The following is a 25,085-nucleotide window of genomic DNA, read 5'->3' as shown; positions in this document are numbered from 1 at the left end:
GCAATAGAAAAGAAAGAAGGAAAGAATTCTGCAGTTCTTAAAAAGTCTTAATTTGACCTTCCACAAATTGAAACCTAAAAACCTGAGCTAAAATCATCAAGTCATGGCTTTAAAGGAACACTCCACTTTTTTTGAAAATAGGCTCATTAGAGTTAATCAGTTGAGTTTTACTGTTTTTGAATCCATTCCATTCCATCCATTCCATTCTCCGGGTCTGGCGGTAGCACTTTTAGCGTAGCTTAGCATAGATCATTGAATCTGATTAGACTGTTAGCATCTCGCTCAAAAATGACCAAAGAGTTTCCATAATTTTCCTATTTAAAGCTTGACTCTTCTGCAGTTACATCATGCACTAAGACCGACGGAAAATGAAAAGTTGCGATTTTCTAGGCCGATATGGCTAGGAACTATACTCTCATTCCGGCGTAATAATCAGAGAACTTTGCTGCCGTACCGTCGGTGCAGCAGGTGCAATAATATTCCGCAGCGCCTGAAAGTAGTCCCCAGCTAGGTAACTAGTTATGATACAGGATATCAGCTGAATGGATTCAAAAACGGTAAAACTCAACTGTTTAACTCTAATGAGCCTATTTCCAAAAAAAGTGGAGTGTTCCTTTAAATTTGGCAAACTTGAAAAAAACCTGTATCTTCCTCTGTATTTTTGTTTTGATTTCCAAAACAAATATCTAAACATCTTAAATCAAGATATATTACTTTGGATACAAACTGACCATATCAAGTCTTTTTTCCTGAGAAACCGAAAAAAAATTGTGACTTAATGCTTAAAACTAGAACAAACATCTGTCACTGGGGTGTGAAAACTTGTTTTTCCCTTTCAATTAAGTTTTACTGATTTTTCTGAGCCCACTGGCAGTTATTGTTCTTGTTTTAATCATAAATTAAATTCAATTTCTCATAAAACAAGACTGTTGTAATTTCACTTGTTAAGTACTGTAAATGATCTTTAGTCATTTGCACTGGAAATCCCAACAAAAATACTTAGAAAGAACAGCACTTTCTGCAGCGTGGTCAGAAGATAAAGTAAAATATTCAGTAGCAGAGGTATTCAAGCCATAAGCTTTAGTTTGTTTGCTTGTTTTTGTAAAATTAATAAAAAAAAATAATGGAGATCTGTTAAAAGTTGTAATGCCAAAATCTAATACAAGACATACTGTGTTCCACTCAATTTATTTACTTGGTTTACTTCTTTACTTGGTCTAAAATGTACCTTCATAAAAACTGCAGAAACCCTGGGAGAAAGGAAGGAAAGAGAGAAAGCTGTAATGGAGGAGACTGGGAAGACTGAGATGAAAAAGAGAAAGCAGCACAAACGCACCAAAAGCAGAACGTCACAAAACTGTCATCCGCCCACATAACTCCAGTAACCTTCATCTTCACAACAGAGGCAGATGGATGAAGTCAAAAGATTCAATGACTTGTATGCGCCTTCAGTAAATCTCATCTTACTGATGCTGGATCAAGATATTACATATATCTATAAAATAAATAAAAACTCAATCCAGACTGCAATCCTAAAATTGTACACAAATAAATAAAGAACTAAATTACACAGAAACATAGTCTTAAGACACATTGCTGCCCATGAAAAGTAAAATATACAAAGTTTGATGTTAACTGGCTTGCCATTTGTTAAACTGTGAATATGAAAGATGTCGTCTTATAAAAAATATTCAAGTAACATGGAAGGACGCTTTCCATACAAAGCAAAGGAAATTAGAGCTAAATATATTCAAATGCAAATACAAAGCACTCCACATCTTTTCTTTGGAAAAACAAACCAGGTACACAACAAAATATACAGTCAGAAAAATGTTCCTGTAAACAATTAAAGCTTATTAATATCATGAACAGATTTCACCTCTCCAGCACTGGCCAACACAGCAAAATCAATACAATGTTTTATCATTCTTTGCTGTGCTTGATCAAAACCTAACAAAAAAGTCTGAAACCACTTTGAAGATCTGGGATTCAAAATCTATATAACATGGAACTTAACCAATTTTTACGATTTGGAAATAAAGACTAAATGAAAAAGAAACGATTAAACGATATTTTGCATTTTAATTCATCTTTATAATTTTTCTAATGGAGCAATTTGCAATTAAAAATATTTTTGAATATATTTATTTATAATTATTAAATAATAGAAAAAATACTACAGTACAAAACAATAAATGAAAATGATTAAATTGAAATATTTAATTGATTTTAATTCTACTAGTGGTCTCACGCTTTAATGCATATACATGCGTCATGACAACAACTCCCTTCTCAAACAATGTTCAGGGCTGGAAAGTACACAAAGTATTTTTCAAAATTAAATGTTTGAAAAACAATTACAATGTCTGTTATTTACATTAACTTAATATTTGTTAACATACTCATTTTCTATTTTAGATTGCATAGAGCCATCACAATTTAATCAAAACTCAACTTCACAACAGCTTGAAGAAAATAAGCAAATGTAAATCCTCATTCCACCTGCATTCGTGCCGCCTCAGATAAACCTGTCCGGTGTGATTAGTGTAATGTTGAGATTTGAATTCTCACGTCATACCCACAAAACACAGGAAATGAGTAAATGCATTGGTCACAAATATGGGAAATGAAACGGAGATAAATGATGAATTGATATCACCAGTAATGGCTGCTCTGTGGGGAAGTTTGCGTGTTTCTTCTCCTCCAGCAGGGATCCTCTGTTTGTTTTAATAGGATTTAATGCTTGTGTAGATGAGCAGGTTCACAGGTTTCCAGGATCGAATCAGGTTTTGATGAGGATGCGTCAGATTCTACCCGTCCCTTCTGGCGTGAGGATGGAAGCAGTCGCTGGGGTTACATCTTCCTTCTGGACCTTGGGTCCCCGGAGAACCTTTGGGACCCTGGAAACCTATTCCGGGTGAGCCTGTATATGAATCAAGAACGGGTAGTAAATAAAAAAAATTTAAAAAGTTGGGCACATTTAAATGTTTAAGGCAACCAGCTTCAGCAGATTTTTGAGTTCTCAACTTCTTGTTTTAAGTTTATACAAAAAAAAGTTGAGAAAACTAAGAAATTTCCAAAAAAAAAACACAAGTTGAGAAAACTTAAAAAAATCTGCTGAAGCTGGTTGCCTTAAACTTTTAAGTTGGCTCAACTTAAATTTTTTTTACAGTGTTCCAGAATAAACTCGATTTTTGGATTTTCTGAGGAAAATGCCTGTGTGAATCATGATACTGAGGTGTTGCTAGGGTGTTGCTATGCAGTTGCTGGTTTTCTAGTGATTTCTATAGTGATGATGTTTGCCGTTATTTAAAGGCACTTTTACTGCAGAATGATCACGACAAAATAGTGCAGTATATAAACACAATCAAACTTCTTTTTATGGGCTTGTTACCCTTTAACTGCAGAGGATGAGAGAAAGAGGGAAATCAGAGCATACGCTGATAACAGTGCACCGTGCAATTATAAAGAACCCCCAGTTAAAGCCTCTTTTGTATTTTTTCATTTGAAGAACAATCAGTGAGCATCGTTTGTACCTCTATAAAAGAGCCATTCATTAAAGAATGCCATAGTCATTAGTTTAGTTTGGTGCCATTATCTGCCTGTGCTTTTAAAAAGTAAAACATTAAAGCACCAATTTAAATAATTACTGCTATCTGTGTGTTGCAAATTTCAAGAGTGGGAAAAGTGCAAAGAACGGCATCCCAGAAATGTATTTACAAGCACCAAGGGCCTTTCTGGACACCAGCAAAAACACAAAGCAAGGTTATTCTATTGAGTTTGATCTAGCCTGTCCATCTTTACAATTCAAAAAACACATGCTGTTATATAACGGATAACATACCTTTCACTCTTAAAAGCAATAACCAAGATCCTTTGTTTTTTTAATTATCTCTACTCATTACGTGGTGTGTCACGGCTCATGTATTAAAGGAATATTCTGGGTTAAATACGTCCATTGGTAGTATCTAAGGTATGCTGTCCAAAAATAATTCAATTTACTCCTCATTTTGTAAAAACAAAGCTATTATGTGGAAACCTATAAGGAAAGACACCATGCAAAGTTCAGAGCTAAAATATAAAGGACTTAGAGTAAAGTTCAAAAGTTTGGGCTCGATAAGATTTTTAAATGTTTTTGAAAGTCTCTTAAGCTCACCAAGGGTGCATTTATTTACACAAATGTGATTTATTCTTGTGATGGCAAAGCTGAATTTTAAGCAGCCTCTAGTCTTCAGTGTCACATGATCCTTCAGAAATCATTTTAATATAATGATTTGGAAAAATGTCAATGTTGAAAACAGTTGTGTTGAATAATATTTTTTGTTAAAAACCACGATACTTCATTTCAGAATTCGTTGATGAAGAGAAAGTTAACACATCTTTTGTAAGAATATAAATGTTTTTGTCATTTTTTATGAATTTAATTAATTTGTTTTCCAAAAAAAAAAAAACAACAACAACAAAAAAACACATATACACTGCCCTCCAAAAGTTTGGAAACACTCCTGGCAAAGTGTGGTTTTGGACGACATCAGCATAAATCCTTACCAATGACCCCCAAGCACACTTCCAAGCTGTGCAAATCCTATTTGGAGAGGAAACAGTCAGTTGGCATCATGTCTGTCATGGAATGGCCTCCCCAATCACCCGACCTCAACTCAATTGAGCTACTATGGGAGGAACTGGACCGTGATGTCCGTAAGAAGTGTCCAACCAGTGTGAATCATCTTTGGGCAATCCTTCAGGAGGCTTGGAGTAATATACTGTATCAAGCCAATGTTTGAATAAACTGACAGCCCGGATTATGCAGAGCTGTAATAGCTGCTAATGGTGGATATTTTGATGAATCGAAAATGGAAGTTTTTTCAATGTATAAACTCTTTATGTAATAAAATATGTTTTAGTAGTTTGTGTTGTCCCTTATCAGTGCAAAATTATCACAAATTAAAAAGGATTCATGCCAATATTGTTCAAAACCCCACTTTTCTAGGACGTTTCCAAACTTTTGGAGGGCAGTGTATAATCGAAATAATTTTCTGCTGTAAATAAAAGACAAGTCACAGACTTTAAAATGTTCATCCAGAATTACCTGGTGGGCCAGTGGGGCCTAGAGCTCCTGGAAGTCCCAAGCCCATTTGACCCCGTTCCCCTTTCTGCCCTCGATACCCTGCAGGGGTAAAACACACATAAAAAACCAATGTCACTTATACAGAACAAATATCATCCTTTATAAAAATCTATGAAGTGATTATGAGAAGGGAGAGAGTGATGGGCATGTAACAATTTAATTATAATTCTTTGTACTGTATTCCATTACTACCATCTTTCACAGGCAGAATTTAGCATCACTACACTAATTAATTAGTACTTTAACATATCTTAACAGTTTCTAGCTTCAATTAATTTCAGGCTTTGCATTTCCATAAAAGCATGGCCTTCAAAAAAGTACCAGGTGGAAACGGTACATAAGGCCCTGTCCAAATCTGCCGTATTACACAACTAGTCTCAGATCCTTTAGAACTCAGAGAGTTTTCTAAGCCCTTCAGGAGTAATGACAAATCCATCTATCAGAAGCACGCTTTCAAAGTATTTAAGGAGCACCACAAATGCTGACAGTGCTGGACGGCATGTCACACGCAGCGGGCAGGCAAACCAACAAACAAAAATGCATTAGCTGATGCTGATCTTTCAGTCTTGTTTTCACACACGCAGTAAGAAACCAATCTTAAGATCATCTTTATAATGGCATGCAGAAAACTGCCTCCAGTCAAAATACACATGCATTAGTGATGCGTTTCCTCTGAGGCAGACCGAGTCTAGCCTGCAAGAGAAACACTGCAGGAGTTAATAAACAAGAAAATACCCAAGAGATGCCAAATAATGCAGTAATTGTCAGTGTCACCAGTACCAGTTTTTACATGTGCAACTTACACAAGCAAACACACTAACTGACTAACTAACTAAAGTGTGTCCCGACACCTTCAGATGCATTCATCCAATGCAACGGCATTCCACGGAAGGACGGCACTCTACCTGCGGCATCACATCAAGGTTTCCTGTGGCCGCTCACAATCACTGCATTACCACCCCTGCTTGAGGGGGAGTTCATACTGCACAGTTATAACAGGAAAAAAAAAAAAAAAAAAAAAGGCGGCAGGGGGAGCTGCAATACAATACTAGCCAAATGCAGCCAGCAGCATCTACAAACTGTCATCTTTCTAAGATCTTACATTTAAAATCATTTTTCATACTCAGAAGAAAAGGACTAAACCTTGTGGAGGAAGAAAAATGAGAATGAAAACATGAAATATTACATAGAAATATATTTACATTTAATTAATCTTAGATTTGCTCAAAGAAACCAGCAGTAAATATGAAAAAATCTTTAAAAATGTTGTATTGAGATTATCAAAAACCTGCTACATGTCCATTACATTATTTGACATTCATATAATATTGCACACACAGCATAATAAGTATAATTGGGTATGTTCTTGGCATGCAGGAAAATATAGCTTAAAATATGAATTAGATACATTTTAATGAAACCAAGTTAGAGGATTTCATCATCCTAGAAGATTTAAATACAAAGAGTTACAAAGGGATTAAAAAATGTTATCCCCCTCCCCCCCAAAAAAAATGTTACACAAAAGCATGGCTGATTACACTTCGTAAAACAGTTGCATAAGTAGTTTTAGATGTTATGATGTTATATGACTCTCAAATTGCATGAACCATATATATATATGTGGTTCATGAGCTCAAGAAACATCAAACTTGATACAGTTAATCATTTCATTTTAAGAACACTTTTGAAATAAAAATGAATAAGTAAAGCTAAACGGCACAAAAATCACATGAAGCGAAAGCATTTCAATTCAACACCGACATTTGGAAGCGTTTGAGCAAAACCACCTCTTTCGGGTAATAAGAGAGGATACAAAGACATATTAACATTGCTAATTCTCATTTAGTTTAACTCGCAAGAAAACTGACCCCCGAGTGGAATTAATGTGACTCAGACGTGTAAAGCGATCGAGATTGCAGAGATATTTTTCTTCATAAACTATTCATTTTAGCATATCATGTGAAATAAAAGTGGCTAAATTGAGGATTGCAAAGGAGGACAGACTCCAGCGGAGGATGACCAAAAATAATGAGGAAATATTACCCGCAAACTTCGTCATCAACATCAACATCTGACACATTAAAAAACAAAAAAACTGCTGAATTTCTGACTTAGGAGTTTTAAATTCTCGTTTTTAATTTTCTCCTGATACCTCGCATTATGGAGAAATGTTCTTCTCCAGCAATCTCCAAAGCACAATCTACAGTAAAATGTGCCACATAACACAAATAAATAAAAAGTGATACAAAGTTTCACCTGCTGTTGAAAATGCATCGACACAATCTGGATATCAATAATACAATGTTCACAACATAACATATATGATACACACATTCAAAGTATGTGTTTTCTTTGCATGGATGTCACTTACTATAGTTCAAATGTACACACCATAGTCTTATATCTTTAAAAACATCATGTCCTAAGTGTTAAGGGTCCTTTAGAACTCAGACAGAAGCAGCAGAACCGAACTGCAAGTCATTATTGATGAGAAACGCTAGAGGAGCAGTACGTTAGTTGCCAGTCTTTGATGAATGTTCAGAATTGCTTATTTTCTCACTCCCCTTGGTTTTTTTTTTGGCTGGGCTTAATCCAACAAAGTGAGATATTGCATGGCTTTTTCCATCTGCTCACTTCTTCTCTTTATCTTTCTTACTCTCACAAGTCTGTCCAGGGTGATATTACATTCTCCTATTCTGGGTCGGTTCTTCATCCGTCTTCATATGTCCCGCCAGGCTCTCGGCACCATATGCCACTTTGTCATGCAGCTATCTGCTTTCTTTCTTGTCTGACGTAGCTAGCAAGATTCCCGTGAACGCCTTACACCCAATATCGCAATCAGCGGCCATTTTTGCACGCCTTTAGTGAGGACCGTCTTGCTCATTTTCTAGTTTTCTGAGCTAGATTACTTTGAACTTGAGGTTCAAAGCTTGTCTCGGCCAAGAGAGCAAAATGAGCTTCAGTGTAACCCAATCAATCTGAGGAGCAACTGACGCAGTAAATCTAACTAAAAATGCATACACAAACACACTATTTTTCATCAAGAGAGAGAAAAAAAAACTGGAATCCTTGAAGCAAGCAAAAAAACTTAGCTTAATACTTGGGAAACAGATGAGTCATATAAATATAAATAAATCAGAGTCTTGTGCATCTGGGTTTTTGTGTGAGATGAGACCATTGTAGGAGCAGCATAAAGAGGTCCGTAAAATGTTTAGTCTTTCGGGTTTTGGCTCCTACCTTGGGGACCTGAAGGTCCTGGCTCTCCGGGGGGTCCTGGGGAGCCATCATTACCGGGTGGCCCTGGAGGGCCTTGTCGACCCTGCGCTGCTAATATAGCTGCTGGTGTCTTGTGTAGCGAAGCGTAACTGTCTGAAAACCTCTCTGGAAAAAAAGCACAATTAAAAATGTGCATTACACTACTATTTTATACATCTATCTATAAGCAGAATTAAGAATGTGAATTACATTACTATTGCATATTTAAATTATAAAATCATAGAACAGAGCTGTTAACAAAATTTCAATTTGCCCCTCAGTTTGCAAAAATAAAATAAAATAAACAAAAATAAAATAATAAAAATAAATATAATGTCAAAACAGAGCAGTTAAAAAAAAAAAAAAAAATCTATCCATCTATTCTATAGAACAGAGAACAAGCTGTCAGTTAACAAAATTTAAACTTGTCCTTCAGTGTGTAAAATGAAACGGGGAAAAAAGTCATTAAATTAATGAAAAATTTGAATAAATTATATTAAAAATTGTAAAAAGTCTAAAGGTCATTTTTTTGTGGTAGTGGACAATAAAACAAGCTGGTAACACATTAGAGGTCACTACGCAATCTTAAACTGTTCTTATTTTTGGAGTCCTCTGGAAAAGAGCTTATTTGCAATACCCTCAGTGTTGATGACTGTCTTTTAAATGTCTTACAAAGTTTGTCACACACACACACACACACACACAAATACTGAAAGCTAAAAAAAAATTATTTGCTCATCTACCGACCACAATAAAACACCTCAGCGGCGGCAGATGATATACCTTCAAATACACGCAATACTTCATTTCGGATGAATGTTTTAATTTCCTCCAAGGCAGCTGTATCACCCTGCAAGAAGAAATGAAAGGGAAAAAAAGGCGGCAGAGAGGGAAAACAAACATCAGCACAACATGATTTGCAGATTAAAAAGTGCAGCTACAAAATGGCAGCAATTCATGTTTTATTCATGCTGAGAAATGTTGGAGTTCTCAGAGATAAAGGGATGGATGACACATAATGGCATAATCACCATCTCTCCTCAAAGCATCTTGCCATTCGTGATCACTGCTCTGCACAGGAGGAGACTGAAGAACATCTCGTAGGAAAACAAACTGCTTCCTTCCAATCAAAAACATACCTTTCACAGTTCAAGGCCATTCTGTCAAACACTCAGAGGCCCTGCAACGCTCTGTGCCTCGGGCTGCAAGCGCAGCATCCTCTCATCCCTCACCTGAACACTTGTGGAGGGTTAAAAGGAAATGGGCTAATGCATATTCAGAGTGTGGAGATTCAGCGATCAGTCTAAAAGCCCTTTAACGTGACTCGTGTCAGGGCATTAACATACCTAATAACACAAGTGTCATTCACCAATTTGACATCCACATGAAAAGCTGTGCAGACAGCGTCACAGACGGGTGACTTCACAAGGTTGCTAGGTAGCAACACAGTGCAAAATGTACAGAAAAAGTGAAAGCGAATGATTGCATCCATTTAAACTTGGAATAAAAAATCTTAATGGTTGCTTTGAGATGGTCTTGGTGAACCTAGCATCATTTTCTGTTTGTAAACAATTAAAGCTGTTATTCACTGAGAAAAAGAAAACCCTGCACTGCTCATCTTATAACTTTCATAAAACTTTGAGAAATCTGTGATGTTTGATTCATGAAATAAAAGGTACTTTTGAGTCAGATCTTTTAAATGATTCAGTTTATACAGTTCACAAAATAATTAATGATCATGACTCAAAATTTGGTCTGATCCTCACAGAAAGTTGACATGCACTACCTTTTAAAAGTTTATATATATATATATGTGAAAATGTCTTTTTATTTTCTTGTCATGACAAAGCTGAATTTTCAGCATCATTACTCCAGTCTTCCTTCAGAGTCACATGATTCTGAAGAGTCAATCATTCTGTGTTGAAAACAATCATGCTGCTTTATATTTCCAGGATTTCTTGGTGCATATAAAGTAAAAAATAACTTTTTTTATTTAAAAAATGTCTTTTGTGACATTATAAATGTCTTTTCTGTCACTTTTGACCAATTTAACATATCCTTGGTGAATAAATGTTTAATTCTTTTTAACTGACCCTAAACTCATGAATAGAAGCATATCATTTTGCACTTTTGTGTTCTTTTTGAATCTTTTTGACAGCCCTAGATTTCATTCACTTTCAATACATGAAAGAGCAAATATTATTCACAAATTTAGCTACTGTGTCCAACAGAAGAAAGTCTGTCATACTGGAACAACATGATTTCATTTTTGGGCGAAATACCCCTTTTTAAACTCTATCAACCCTCCAAAAAACTTTCATCCTTCAAAGAACATTAAGGGCTAGTTCACCCAAACAGTTGATGATAGCCATTGACTTCCATGCTATAAAAGTCAATGGCTATCATCAACTGTTTGGTTACCAACATTCTTCAAAATATCACCTTTTGTGTTTAAAAGAAAAAAAGAAAGTCATAGTTTTAGGTTTGGAACAACTTGAGAATTAGTAAATGATGCCAGAATGTTAATTTGACTGAACTATCCCTTTAATGTTTGTAGTCCTGTCTCTGTGTGTGGTTTAGAGCCGCTACTATATCCTTCCACCCCCGCGACACACACAATACTCTCCAAACAGTCCCCTCCTGAGTGACATGGCTGTGAGTTTGTTTGATTTGGAGTGAGAGCGTTGGCTATAGGCCTCGCAGCGGGTGGCTCATTGCTGCAGACTGTGCTTTTCAGAGGCTGATGGGTTTGCGAACACGTGTGGGTAATTATTGTTATGCAGAGCTCCTAATTATTTATTCTGGAGTGTTCACGCGTGTGTTATGCACAACAAAGCAATCAATGAAGGTTGCCCTCTGAATAGCATGGGACGACCTGCGGTTATGGATTCGGGACGGGGGCCAGGAGGCTGGTGCAGATTGGGAGAAAGCCAGCAACTGGATCTTTACGGAGGTCAAAGATGTGCTCCACCTCCAGAGGAGTCTGCAGTCACTGTAAGCTGGAAAGGGTTCACGCTGACAGTGATTTTATTGCTGGAGGTTATCGGGTGGCTGTACAGTTGATTGTAGTGGGTGTTCATGCTGCTGAAGGCCCTATATGGTTTATTTGATTGGCTGTGCCACTGGCTGTGCTCCTGAAAATCTGATCTCAAATAGGCTGTACTGTTTGACACTGAATCCGTTTTCCTGACACAAAAAAATGTATGCTCATATAGGCTTACTGCTGATGTTGCTTCAAATGGTTTCAACCGTCAAACCAATGATTACCGGTTGGTTTATTGCTATAAATCTCTGTTGGTGTGAACATTCCTTAACCCTGTAAAGACTGACACGTGAATTTATGAAATAATAATCAGATAAATTGTAATTATTTTTTAAACCAAACCATTGAAACTTTCAACAAATTATGTACAAATTTAATTAACAAATCTTTAAATAAATATACTTCAAAATCGGTTCTATGACATTTAATACACACAATATCAAGATTTTATGAAATTATTAATATTACCAGTATTAATACTGCCTTTATTAAATTGCCTGTAAGATATTAAGTCTCTTATTCTCACCAAGGCTCCATTATTTGATAAAAAATACAGTAAAACAGCAATATTGTTAAATATGATAACATAAAATAACTGTTTTCTATTTTAATATATTAGAAAATGTAATTTATTCCTATGATGGCAAAGCTGAATTTTCAGCAGCCATTACTTATAGAAGGAAATAAAAAAATCAATATGCTTATTTGGTGCTCAAGTAGCATAATATTTTCTATACTGAAAATGATTGTGCTACTTAATATTTTTGTGGAAATTGTGATAAATTTTTTTTTTCAGAATTCTTTGATGAATAGAAAATTCAAAAGAACATAATAGAATTAGTACAAATATATAATGTTACAAAATATTTCTGTCACTTTTGATCATTTAATTTGTCCTTTTTGAAAGAAACTAACACTTTTACTTCTAAGAAAAAATCTTACTGATCCTAAACTTTTAAATGGTAGTGTATGTGTGTTGGTCTCACTATTAGCAGGCCTGAAGAAAACCAATCTAAGCTCACATTGTATGTGTGGTGAAGTCAAAATGGAAAGCCTTTTAGAACAGTGATTTAACAGATACTACATTCTCTCTCTATGGCTTGTATTGAGGATTATTTACATACCAACAGATTGACGGTCCCTGGTGTTGTTAAAGATCCAGGTGTGCCTGGTTCTCCCTTCTGTCCAGGCTGTCCCTGAGGACCAATGATCCCTCTTTCTCCAGGTTTGCCTCTTTCTCCCTGTACTCCTCTCTCTCCTGGAATCCCTGAATCTCCCTGCAAAGGCAACACCAGAATATGAATAGCAGAATCTTAAAAACACAAGCTGACTATTGTGAGCTCCCTCAACTTCAATTAATAATAGCATCTGGATGTATTACATTCAATGCACCATATAATTTATCAAAATTACTACAAGGAGATTAGAGATTTGTAGTCATTAATAGAGCAACAATTTTTTTTTTGCGGGGGGTTATTGATGTGTTTAATGATATGCTTTCTTCTTTCTATTTCTCCTTTTATAGCTTTCTTGTCACAATAACAAAATGGTTTATTTCATGCTGTTTGATTGTCACACTGACCCTTTTATTGTGCATGTAATCCATCAAAACAAAATATGAAATCTCACCCGTTCTCCTTTAGTACCTCTGTCTCCAGGTCTGCCTGTGGCTCCCTGTGAAAATAGATAAAGGAGAAATCTAAGAAATTAAGGGAAAAAAAAGCATAAAAGTATACAAGCAAGGGTGTGTGTGTGTGTGTGTGTGTGTGTATGCATGCATGTATGTATGCGTGTGTATATATATACACACATATACATATATATACATATATATATATACACATATATTATATATATATATATATATATATACACATATATTATATATATATATATATATATATATATATATATATATATATATATATATATATATATATATATATATATATATATACACACACACACACACACACACACACACACTGAACAAAATGATAAAAGCAACACTTTTGTTTTTACCCCCATTTTTCATGAGCTGAACTCAAAGATCTAAGACTTTCTATGTACACAAAAGGCCTATTTCTCTCAAACATTGTTCACAAATCTGTCTAAATCTGTGTTAGTGAGCACTTCTCCTTTGCCGAGATAATCCATCCACCTCACAGGTGTGGCATATCAAGATTCTGATTAGACAGCATGATTATTGCACAGGTGTGCCTTAGGTTGGCCACAATAAAAGGCCACTCTAAAATGTGCAGTTTTATCACACAGCACAATGCCACAGATGTCGCAAGTTTTGAGGGAGCGTTCAATTGGCATGCTGACTGCAGGAATTGCCCGTAAATTGAATGTTAATTTCTCTACCATAAGCCGTCTCCAAAGGCATTTCAGAGAATTTGGCAGTACATCCAACCAGCCTCACAACTGCAGACCACGTGTAACCACACCAGCCCAGGACCTCCACATCCAACATCTTCACCACCAAGATCGTCTGAGACCAGCCACCCGGACAGCTGCTGTAACAATCGATTTGCATAACCAAAGAATTTCTGCACAAACTGTCAGAAACCGTCTCAGGGAAGCTCATCTGCATACTTGTCATCCTCATCGGGGTCTCGACCTGACTGCAGTTCGTCGTCATAACAGACTTGAGTGGGCAAATGCTCACATTCGATGGCGTCTGGCACTTTGGAGAGGTGTTCTCTTCACAGATGAATCCCGGTTTTCACTGTACAGGGCAGATGGCAGACAGCGTGTATGGCATTGTGTGGGCGAGCGGTTTGCTGATGTCAACGTTGTGGATCGAGTGGCCCATGGTGGCGGTGGGGTTATGGTATGGGCAGGCGTATGTTATGGACAATGAACAGGTGCATTTTATTGATGGCATTTTGAATGCACTGAGATACTGTGACAAGATCCTGAGGCCCATTGTTGTGTCAGTTGTGCAAATGGTGGTCACACCAGATACTGACTGGTTTTCGGACCCCCCCAATACAGTAAAACTGCACATTTTAGAGTGGCCTTTTATTGTGGCCAGCCTAAGGCACACATAGATATATATAGATATGTATGTATACACACACACACACACACAATGCATATTTTCTTATTTAAATATTTATTTATTTTATTATTATTTTTAAGGAATAATTTTTCAAATTGAGGAGGCCTCTGGATGTCTCCAAAGGGTGGTTTTGTCAGATCTAGCAAATGTCTAGGCACCTTTTTTTTTGGTCCTAGAAGTAAACGCTCATACATATAGACGGCTAAACTGCACTATTTTTGATAGACGGCTCCCAAGCCGCATTAGAGGAATGAAATTATTTGGCCGCTTTAATGGGCCAACTTTTCCAGTTATTCAGTCGAGAGCAGAGTGAAAAAGCTCAGAGGATTTACAAATGACCATTTTCTCCCCAAACTCATCAAAGCCGTGAACCTCTGGATCTTTCTTTCTCTTCAACCTCTCTCTCCATCTCCTCTGAGAGGGCTCTGTAGAGAAACACCTCTCATTGTACTCCAAAACCACTCTTGCATTTCTCCCTCCCCTCGCTTTCCCATCTATCTCTGCTCCTCTCTCGCATCACGGCTCCCACTAGCTCCTCGGGGAACATCTCGGTATCAAATTCTCCTGCTGGATTACAGCAGCCGAGCAAAAAAGAAATGCAATCTAGCCTGCGTTTCTAAAGCGGGCGGCACTTTGTGAAAGCATCCTCAACCATCTGCTTTCATCCATACCCCCATCAATGTCTAACACTCTCTCTCCTCCTCTCTATTCCCAGGCTCCTGATGAGGAGAGCTTAAAGCTATCACCGTGCCCACTGAATTGTGTTTCCCTCAGCCCCTGCCATAAAAGAGATGAAAAGTATGAAACAGGAGGAACTTCCTTCCTGCTAGATGTCACTGTTGCACCACCGAAAGAGACAGACGGCCATCCGTGAACCAAGCAGGGAGGGGGAAAAGAAGAGAAAATAGAGGAAATCTCAATGAGTGGTCCAACACCCCGCAAACACATAGTCGTGCCATTTGAGAAGATGGTGACGTGAATGAAAGCGAAGATAAGGCCAGTGAACTTCCTCCAGATGATCCACACCCATTTGAACCTTGACTCATCCAGAGACAGTATAAAGGGGGAAAAGGTGAACCGCTTGTTGAAAAACAAATCACGGTTTAAAATCCAGCATCTTGCTGCTCCGTTGTGCTTGAGCCAATCAATTTAAACAAATAAAAGATGCAAGTTAACTAAAAATAAAACTAACAAAACAATGTTATTTTAGTATCACTGTTATACTATTATAGTTTGTGTTAATATTTTGAATTAGATTTATTTTTATATTTTCACTTTAGTTTTAAAGTAGAAATGTTTTGTGTATTTTATGTCATGTTTATAAAGTGAAAGTGAAGTGACATTCAGCCAAGTATGGTGACCCATACTCGGAATTCGTGCTCTGCATTTAACTCATCCAACGTGCACACACACAGCAGTGAACACACACACCGTGAACACACACCCGGAGCAGTGGGCAGCCATTTATGCTGCAGCGCCCGGGGAGCAGTTGGGGGTTCGGTGCCTTGCTCAAGGGCACCTCAGTCGTGGTATCGAGGGTGGAGAGAGCGCTGTACATTCACTCCCCCCACCTACAATTCCTGCCGGCCGGAGACTCGAACCCGCAACCTTTGGATCACGAGTCCAACTCTCTAACCATTAGGCCACAACTTCCTTTTATTATGTCTATATAGTTTTTATCCAATTTTATTATGTGATAGTTTTAGTTTATTTAGTTTGAGTTATTTCAGTACTTCAATACAAACTAAAAAAAGCTGAAGTAGCTGAAATAAAATACATTGACATTTCCAAAATAAGTTGTTTTTAAAATATTTTATTTTTATTTCAGTTAACATTTATTTTAAGTAAAGCAATTGTTTAAATGGGGGTTGGTTTTAGTTTAACCATAATTACTCTGAATTGAAACAAATCTGAAATAATACAATATATAAAGCAACATAAGGAATTTAATGACTAAATTAGATTCAATTAGTAAAAACCAAAAAAAAAAAAAAAAAAATTTTTTTTATCAGGAATTGTTAAAATTAGAAATGTTGCCATGTCAGATAACAAATAAAATTAGTGCTAAAATTACTAAAACTGTAGTTAACTTTAGAGATGTATTTCCAATCGAAATTGAAAAAAAACCTGAAATAATATAATAAAGTAATAAAAAAAGAGAGCATTTGAAATTAGAATATTAAAATTAGAAACGTCACCATGTCAGATAGCAAATAAAATTTGTACTAAAATTACTAAAACTATAATTAACTTCAGTTAAATATAATAACTCTGAACTGAAATACATCTGAAATAATAACATAAAACAGCATAAGAAATCGAATAACTAAATTAGATGAAACTACTAAAAATAAAAAAAAATATTAAAAGTAATATTCAAATGAAATGTGAATATCCAAAAAAATCTATTTCAAAATATTAAATACCATAACAGTATTTAAATAATACTAAAATAACACTGGTCATGTAATGCTTCATTATTACTGCCAGATGTTGCATTTACAACATCGAACAGCAGAGGCAAACCGGACCAAGCTAATAAGCTAAACCTCAAAACCTTGTTATATTCCTATACAAAATATCTGACCTGAGCGTTAGCAAGATGGTCGACGAGCGAACTGACTTCTGACTCATCCCTGCACCTCATCCTCTGCTCTCTCTTGCTCACCTCATTAAGATCTGCAGATACATGCTGCATTTACAGTGTTTGTCTGTCTGTGACAGAGGCGTATATATGCGAGTTGTGTGTTGGCGGCTCTCTGATGTGTCTGCTCGCTGCTGTAAAGTGCAGAAGTGCGATTTGTCACAGTTCTACCGTAGATATGCGTTCTGTTGTGACAAGGCATCAGAGAACGAAACATTTTTTGTTTGACGTGACAAGGCTTTCGAAACTACAAACCCTGTTTGTAGGGGACATTTAATTAGTGATTGCATGCATTATTCATGATTTAATGGCTCATGGGCAGGATTTTATCCACACTGGAGAGCATTAGCAGTGAGTAAGCGGTCTTATTATTGAAAACTTTACAAGACTAATGACTGGTGTTGGGTTTTTATTTGCTTGGGAAAGAAAGAAATCGAGTGAGACAGAGATAAATGTAGACCAGCACAGATCTGAGTCTAACCGCTATCCACTACTCGCTGGCAAAATATTAGCGCACAAGTTATTAGATGCTGCAGGTATTAAAGTAAAAGCATTAATTTTCTGCTAACATTATCATCTTAGACATACAGTACAGAAGACAAAGCTCTCTCATGCATATACTGTACACACACATACCGTATAGCCTGGAATTCCATCTTTTCCTGGCCTTCCCTGTGGAGGAGACAGAACATTCCCATCAATCTTTGCAATCAAATCAACTATGCATTGATTATAATGTCCATACAAAACTAGATGGTCCTATGAGCACAAATGTTTTGAGATGCTATTAGAAATTTACAGTCATTTATCGTCTATTTTCTATCTTAAAAACTATTTTATACACTATCATTTTCGTTTCTATAACATGTGAATATATCGTTCTAGCCACCAAAGACAGATTCACAAATAACCTGCCTGATTTATCTCAACTGCTCTGTGTAGCCATAAATACACATGAACTAGACGAAATGACTAGCAACATGGGCACTATCTTCTCTAATACATTAGAAGCTGTTGCACCCCTCAAACTGAAAAAGGTTAGAGAAAAACGTACTGCGCCATGGTACAACAGTTATACCCATTCTCTCAAGAAAGAAACTCGAAATCTTAAGCGCAAATGGAGAAAAACTAACTTAGAAGTTTTTAGAATTGCGTGGAAAAACAGTATGTCCAGCTATAGACAGGCTCTAAAAGCTGCCAGGGCAGAGCATACCCGCAAACTCATAGATAATAACCAAAACAATCCAAGGCTCTTATTTAGCACAGTGGCTAGATTAACAAATAAACACACGCCACCCAATCTAAATATTCCCTCACAGTTTAATAGTAATGACTTTATGAATTTATTTACTGATAAAATAGATAACATCAGAAATACAATAACAAATGTAGATTCTACTGCGTCCAGTATTTCAGCTTCATTCATCACACCCAAAGAACTATACAACTATAGGACAGGAAGAGCTAAATAAACTTATCAGTGCATCTAAACCAACAACATGTTTATTAGATCCTGTACCCACTAAACTACTAAAAGAGTTGTTACCTGTAGCAGAAGAACCGCTTCTCAATACTATTAACTCATCGTTATCTTTAGGACACGTCCCAAAACCATTCAAGCTGGCGGTTATTAAGCGTCTTAAGAAACCACAACTAGATTCTAATGAACTGGCAAATTACAGACCCATTTCAAATCTTCCGTTTATGTCTAAAATTTTAGAAAAAGTTGTGTCTGCTCAATTGTGCTCCTTCTTGCAAAAAAATTATCTCTATGAAGAATTTCAGTTAGGTTACAGGCCTCACCATAGCACAGAAACTGCACTTGTTAAAATTAAAAAAGACTTGCTTCTTGCTTCAGACCAAGGCTGAATCTCATTGCTAGTATTACTTGATCTTAGTGCTGCGTTCGACACTATAGACCATGACATACTCATAGATCGATTACAAAACTATACTGGTATTCAAGGGCAGGCTTTAAGATGGTTCAGATCCTACCTGTCCGATCGCTACCACTTTGTTAATTTAAATGGGGAGTCATCTCAATTATCACCAGTAAAGTATGGAGCACCACAAGGATCTGTCCTAGGTCCTCTGCTATTTTCAATATACATGTTGCCTCTTGGTAATATTATTAGAAAATACGGGATTAGTTTTCATTGTTATGCTGATGATACTCAAGTATATATCTCAACAAGACCAGATGAAACTTCTAAACTAAGCTAATAGATTGTGTAAAAAATGTAAAAGATTGGATGACCAATAATTTCCTCCTATTAAATTCAGATAAAACAGAGATAATACTTATTGGACCAAAAAACAGTACACAGAATCTCTTGGATTACAATTTGCAACTAGACGGATGCACTGTTACGTCCTCTAAAGTAAAAAAATCTGGGTGTTATATTAGACAGCAACTTGTCCTTGTCATATTTCCCATGTTACAAAAACAGCATTCTTCCATCTTAGAAACATTGCCAAGCTTCGAAACATGCTACCTGTTTCTGATGCAGAAAAGCTAGTTCATGCATTCATGACCTCTAGACTGGACTATTGTAATGCACTGCTAGGTGGTTGTCCTGCATCTTCAATAAACAAGCTACAGATAGTCCAAAATGCAGCGGCTAGAGTTCTTACCAGGTCAAGAAAATATGATCATATTACCCCAATTTTACAGTCTCTGCATTGGCTACCCATCAAGTTCCGTATCATTTACAAAATATTATTACTTGCCTATAAGGCCCTAAATGGTTTATCTCCTGCGTACCTAACTTGTCTTCTACCACGCTACAATCCAACCCGCTCCCTAAGGTCGCAAAACTCTGGACTTTTGGTAGTAACTAGGATGACAAAGTCCACTAAAGGAGGTAGAGCTTTTTCACATTTGGCTCCCAAACTCTGGATTAGCCTTCCTGATAACGTTCGGGGTTCAGACACACTCTAGAACTCAGTTTAAATCTAGATTAAAGACACATCTCTTTAGCCAAACATTCACATAATGCATCTTATAATCTTGTACTGCAGTTATATCTGATCAAATGTACATTATTATTATTCTTTAGCTTGGGTTGAACAAATCATTTTTGCTTAGATGGAGCAGCAGCTATGATAATTATGTCTCTATTTGTTTCTCCCGCAGGATTAACATCCCGTGGTAACTAGGAATTACAGAAGCTTCAGTCTGGATCCAACCCTTAAATGATATGAGATGACCCAACACCTGAGAAAAGATAATGCCAACCCCTCAGAGGACCTCAGAGGATGTCAACGCTCAGACAACATACAGAATTACCTAATTTTGCCATAAGTTAAATATATTAAGGTTCTGCAATATATAAATATATTGTGGAAACTTAATTTCCTGTAGAGCTGCTTTGCAACAATTTGTATCATAAAAAGCGCTATACAAATAAACTTGAAACTTGAACTTTCATAATGTTCTTTTAGAAGTGAAAATGGAAGCAAGTTTTCACCTCAGAGTATTGAGTGATATAAAGGTGAAGTTGAGAAAAAAAAAAATTGTAATTCTGAAAAATGCTTTCAATTTGGACAAATAAAGTTGCAATATAAGGTTGCAAATATGTAAAACTGAACAGAAATGGTTGAGAAACAGACAATTCTGAGAAACAGATCTATCCATCCATCCATCCATCCATCATTTATCTATCTATCTATCTATCTATCTATCTATCTATCTATCTATCTATCTATCTATCTATCTATCTATCTATCTATCTATCTATCTATCTATCTATCTATCTATCTATCTATCTATCTATCTATCTATCTGACCACCCATCCATCCATCATCTATCAATCCATCTTCCTATCTATCATCTATCATCTATCCATCTATCATCCCTCCATCCATCCTCCCGTCCCATGGATGGATCATCATATCCGTCCATCATCTATTTATTATTGATCTATCGTTCATCATTAATTCCATCCATCCATCAATCCATCATCTATACATCTATCATATATCAATCATCCATCATCCCTCCATCATCTATCTATCCATCTGTCTATCATCCATCATCCATCTATCTATGCTTTGCTATTTTGAATCATCCACTGCAATGGCATTCGTGCATTTTAAAGTGTGTCTAAAGTATCCACACACTTCTTGGTGGTACTATATGTCACATTACAAAAGTAAAATGTGTTGCAAATATTATCAACTTTGATAGTTCGTACTTTAGTTCGTTTAGCCCACATTGTTCCACTAAGGTTAAGTGCGAACAATTAGGACTCAAGCTACATAACCTAGGAATAAATCGCAAAATATCACCGGGAAGAAACAGGAATTCCTCAGGGGAATACTGTATATTCAGCGGAGGTGCTGAAGGCATTATGGCTGTGCGAATAACAAAGCAATTATATGAGACCCATACAGCCACTGTACTCCTTCACTGAGACAGCCAATCAAACGTTTACCCCAGTGACTGCACTCATTACCACAGCACAAATCAGCCAGGCTTAACGCCACAGTACAGAGAAGAATATGAGGAGATTACTCTGTGCTATGAAGTGAGATATTATATTACAGCCGGAAACATTCGCTGTGGTTTGTAGAGAACAATCTGACACAGAGCTCTGCTTTATACTGCTATATCACACTATATTTGTGTCAATCATAGTAATTCAGCTAATCTAAACCTCTATATTTCCAGTTGTATAGTATATCTGATGCTTGTTTACTGTGATTTTTAGCATTCAGGGATCTCTAATTAGAAACAGCCCAGACTCTGAATCAAACTACAGGCCAGTGAGCAGAAATCAAGTATTGAGGAAAAATAAACTCCAACGGAATGTTTGTGCCAGAATTCTGAATTCACAGCGAGTCAAACTGTGAATCAATCAGCAGACTAATCAGTTAATTAAATCTGGTCTGCAATTCAAGGATGGATCAAACGTTGGATCAATCTGTTATAAGATCACAGAGTTAAGAACAGAAGACAGAAACTAATGAGAACTAAATGTTATTATACAGGGTGTAGATCACAGCCAGGTGCAGCATAAATGGTAGATTACAGGTAGATCCAGGGACCCCCTTGGCCACAAAGGGGACCATGGAAGATCTTAATTATTAAAAAGAAAATAATCACAGTTATACTTTTACATTGACAGTCTCAGCTTTTGACAAAAAAAAAAAAAAAAATTGCATATAGTTATATTCTCTTTAGGTTTATATAGTTATATTCTCTTTAATATATATCATAATATCAAACTATTTTAATAATTCAGAATTATTTGTAATTATATGTATAATTTATTTATATTATATTAACAAAAATAATAACAACAACAAATAATACTAATAATGATATATTATAATTAACTACATTTTTATATATTTTAATAACAAATGTACTTAAAGTAAATAAATAATATAAATAATAATTTTTTCCTCACATAGTAAAAATTGGTCTATGAAAATATACAGAAGCACATGCATATTTAGAAAGGCTTTTAATTTTAATTTAAGATGTCCCTCGCAAGAAGATTCTGATATTTGTGGGTCCTGTGATAAAGACATCTGAAAACCCCTGCTGCAGTTTAAAGGCAGGTGTTCATTAGTGCACACTGCAGATTACAGGTGTAATGAATGCTACGATTGCTCACAGGGGATCCAGGAGGCCCTTCAGGTCCAGGGAAGCCAGTCTCTCCCACAGGCCCTCGTTCTCCCTGTGTGGAAAGACAAAGAGGGAAAATGGGACAACATCAGTCTCGCATCATCCTGTTGCCAAAACCTGCCGTATGATTGACAGCTGCTAACAAGCAACAAAGCAAATCTCACCGGCTCTCCAGGGATCCCTGGCTCACCACGTGGACCAGGCTTTCCCTAACAGTTACAGGAACGACAAGGAGAAAGAGTTAGACCTCAAACCTGGTATCCATTTAAACCACCTGTAGGCTGAGAACAAGGCTAAAACATCCACTGCTTTTGTCTAAAAATTCATACGTGATATGAAACCATTATCTTGTGACAGACCACTAAACCATCACAGCTTCAACGTAAGAAAATCCCATAGGAACTGCAGCATTAAATATGCTTATCCAACACAACTAAAAAGATAAATTTTATTTTACAGTCCAGTATCGTACATGTCAGAGACTGAAGTATATCTTCTAGTTTATAATATAGGGTTGCACCAATACAAGTAAACGTAAATAAATAAAACTGAATAAATAAACTTTATTCTAAATAAAATGAAACACTAGAAAATACATAAACACTGGAAAATGCATAAAATGCTAGAATAAATTACTATAAAATAGTAAAAAAACACAATAAAATGAATAAAAAAGAAAAACGTTAAATGCTACAAGTGAATTTTGGTAAAATTATAATGTATACAATGGAAATTGGACATTTATTTTGAGATTTGCTAAAGTTTATATTTAATAGTATTCAATTATTAGCATTTAATTATATTTATTTAATAATTAATATAAATATCAATATAAAAATATGGGAAACAAGCATGAACAATATTCAACATAGGTCGATGGGTTAGACTTTAATTTTACAATAAAACAATTACCACCTTTACCTATGTTTGAAGTTATCTTAATAATGTACTTAACTTATTTTGAATCATATTTTTATTATTCACAAAAACTTGTTTGAACTCAATCCATAATTGACGCATAACCAACTGAAAATCTGTAGCAGAAGGATGGCGCTTCGAAAATTTTCTTAAAGTAGTGTTTTCATGAACATTTTTGCCATTAATATTGGAAACAATTGTGACTATAGTTAATTCTGAAGAGGCTGCAGGCTGTGCATTGTGCCATTTACTTAATAACTATCTTATTGCTTGTATATATTTCCTAAATAATATGTAGTTTCATGTGTAGTACAGTGATTTGAAAGCAGGAAAATAACAACAGAATAACTTACAGTAGGACCAGAGACACCAGGTGGACCAGGTAGACCAGGATCACCCTTACAATACACAAACACATGTAAGATGACGAATCTACTGCAAAACCGCCTGAGAACATGTCAGAAAAACAACGATTGCTTTTCTCTCTGTTCTCAAAACCAACTGTGCTTGACAAGTCCTCCAAAATCATTATTTGAGTATCACTGTGTGTGTGTGAGCTGCTCTCTTTCCTCCATATGCGCTCTGCTGGCTTTAGGAATTAATGAGCTGCTTTTAAGTTTTGGGGCACAGCATGCAAATAAACAGCTTGAGATCAGGCAGCCTCGTGGCTGTTGTGGAGTCGGCGAGCACGCAAAATGCTGCGACTACATCTTGACAAGTCCTTTCTGGGAAGAGTGGGCGAGTTTGATGCCGCTCAAAGGAGGAAGCTGCTCTGGCAGACAGAAGAAAGAGTCTCCATGCACCAGTGCTCTGATACGTGCAGTCGGGGGGGTCTGGACCATTATGTGGGCTCAATTTAATGAAGCCTATTATTTCTACCCTCTCTAGTATTCTCATATTCATGGTCTTTCTCTTGAATTCTCGAGTGCTTTGACTAAGCACTGCGGTGAAATTAGAATACTAACAATGCTTGAATCAATTATGAATGTCTGTGTACCATCCTCCATCTCTCTGTCTGTCAAACACACACACACACACACACACACACACACACACACGCTCATACACACCAAAACTGCAATGTCATGTCAAATCGTGGTACAGAGTGGAACGGATGGTTGAGCTGTTGAAAGCTGTGTGTAATCTGGGACACTCAGACAGGGTGAGAGAGCGTCCAGTGACACGATTCATTCAAACGCGCTTACCTTAGCACCTGGCAACCCCTCTAGACCTGGTAATCCCATCAGCCCCAGCTCACCCTGGAATAAAGGAAACACATTCCAGCTCAGCACGGACACCTTCATGCGTGAAACTCTGTGTGTGCATCAGAGTTGAGAAGTGACAAAGTAAAAGTGGCAACGCAACTAACTTCACTACATTTTTTCAGAAAACTA

The 25,085-nt window shown here is 36.4% G+C and overlaps 1 protein-coding gene across 1 annotated transcript in view; it reads right to left on the bottom strand.

The window, feature by feature from the left end:
- Positions 1-2,676: 2,676 nt before the first annotated feature.
- The window catches only part of LOC306883921 (uncharacterized protein), a 146,087-nt gene continuing 123,678 nt past the window's right edge, over positions 2,677-25,085 (bottom strand). The window contains exons 42-52 of the mRNA XM_079439447.1: positions 24,897-24,950; positions 24,045-24,089; positions 22,938-22,982; positions 22,763-22,825; positions 17,774-17,809; positions 13,056-13,100; positions 12,551-12,703; positions 9,167-9,233; positions 8,366-8,509; positions 5,090-5,167; positions 2,677-2,923 (exon numbers count right to left, since the gene is read on the bottom strand). Of these exons, the coding sequence (XP_079295573.1) occupies positions 2,811-2,923; positions 5,090-5,167; positions 8,366-8,509; positions 9,167-9,233; positions 12,551-12,703; positions 13,056-13,100; positions 17,774-17,809; positions 22,763-22,825; positions 22,938-22,982; positions 24,045-24,089; positions 24,897-24,950 (843 nt within the window). The 3' untranslated portion in view covers positions 2,677-2,810. The remainder of the gene's footprint in view (positions 2,924-5,089; positions 5,168-8,365; positions 8,510-9,166; positions 9,234-12,550; positions 12,704-13,055; positions 13,101-17,773; positions 17,810-22,762; positions 22,826-22,937; positions 22,983-24,044; positions 24,090-24,896; positions 24,951-25,085) is intronic.

Source organism: Barbus barbus (assembly GCF_936440315.1).
Source record: "Barbus barbus genome assembly, chromosome: 18".
NCBI classification, from domain to species: domain Eukaryota; kingdom Metazoa; phylum Chordata; class Actinopteri; order Cypriniformes; family Cyprinidae; genus Barbus; species Barbus barbus.
The sequence above is the reverse complement of the archived record's forward strand: the minus strand, read 5'-3'. Positions and strand labels throughout refer to the sequence as shown.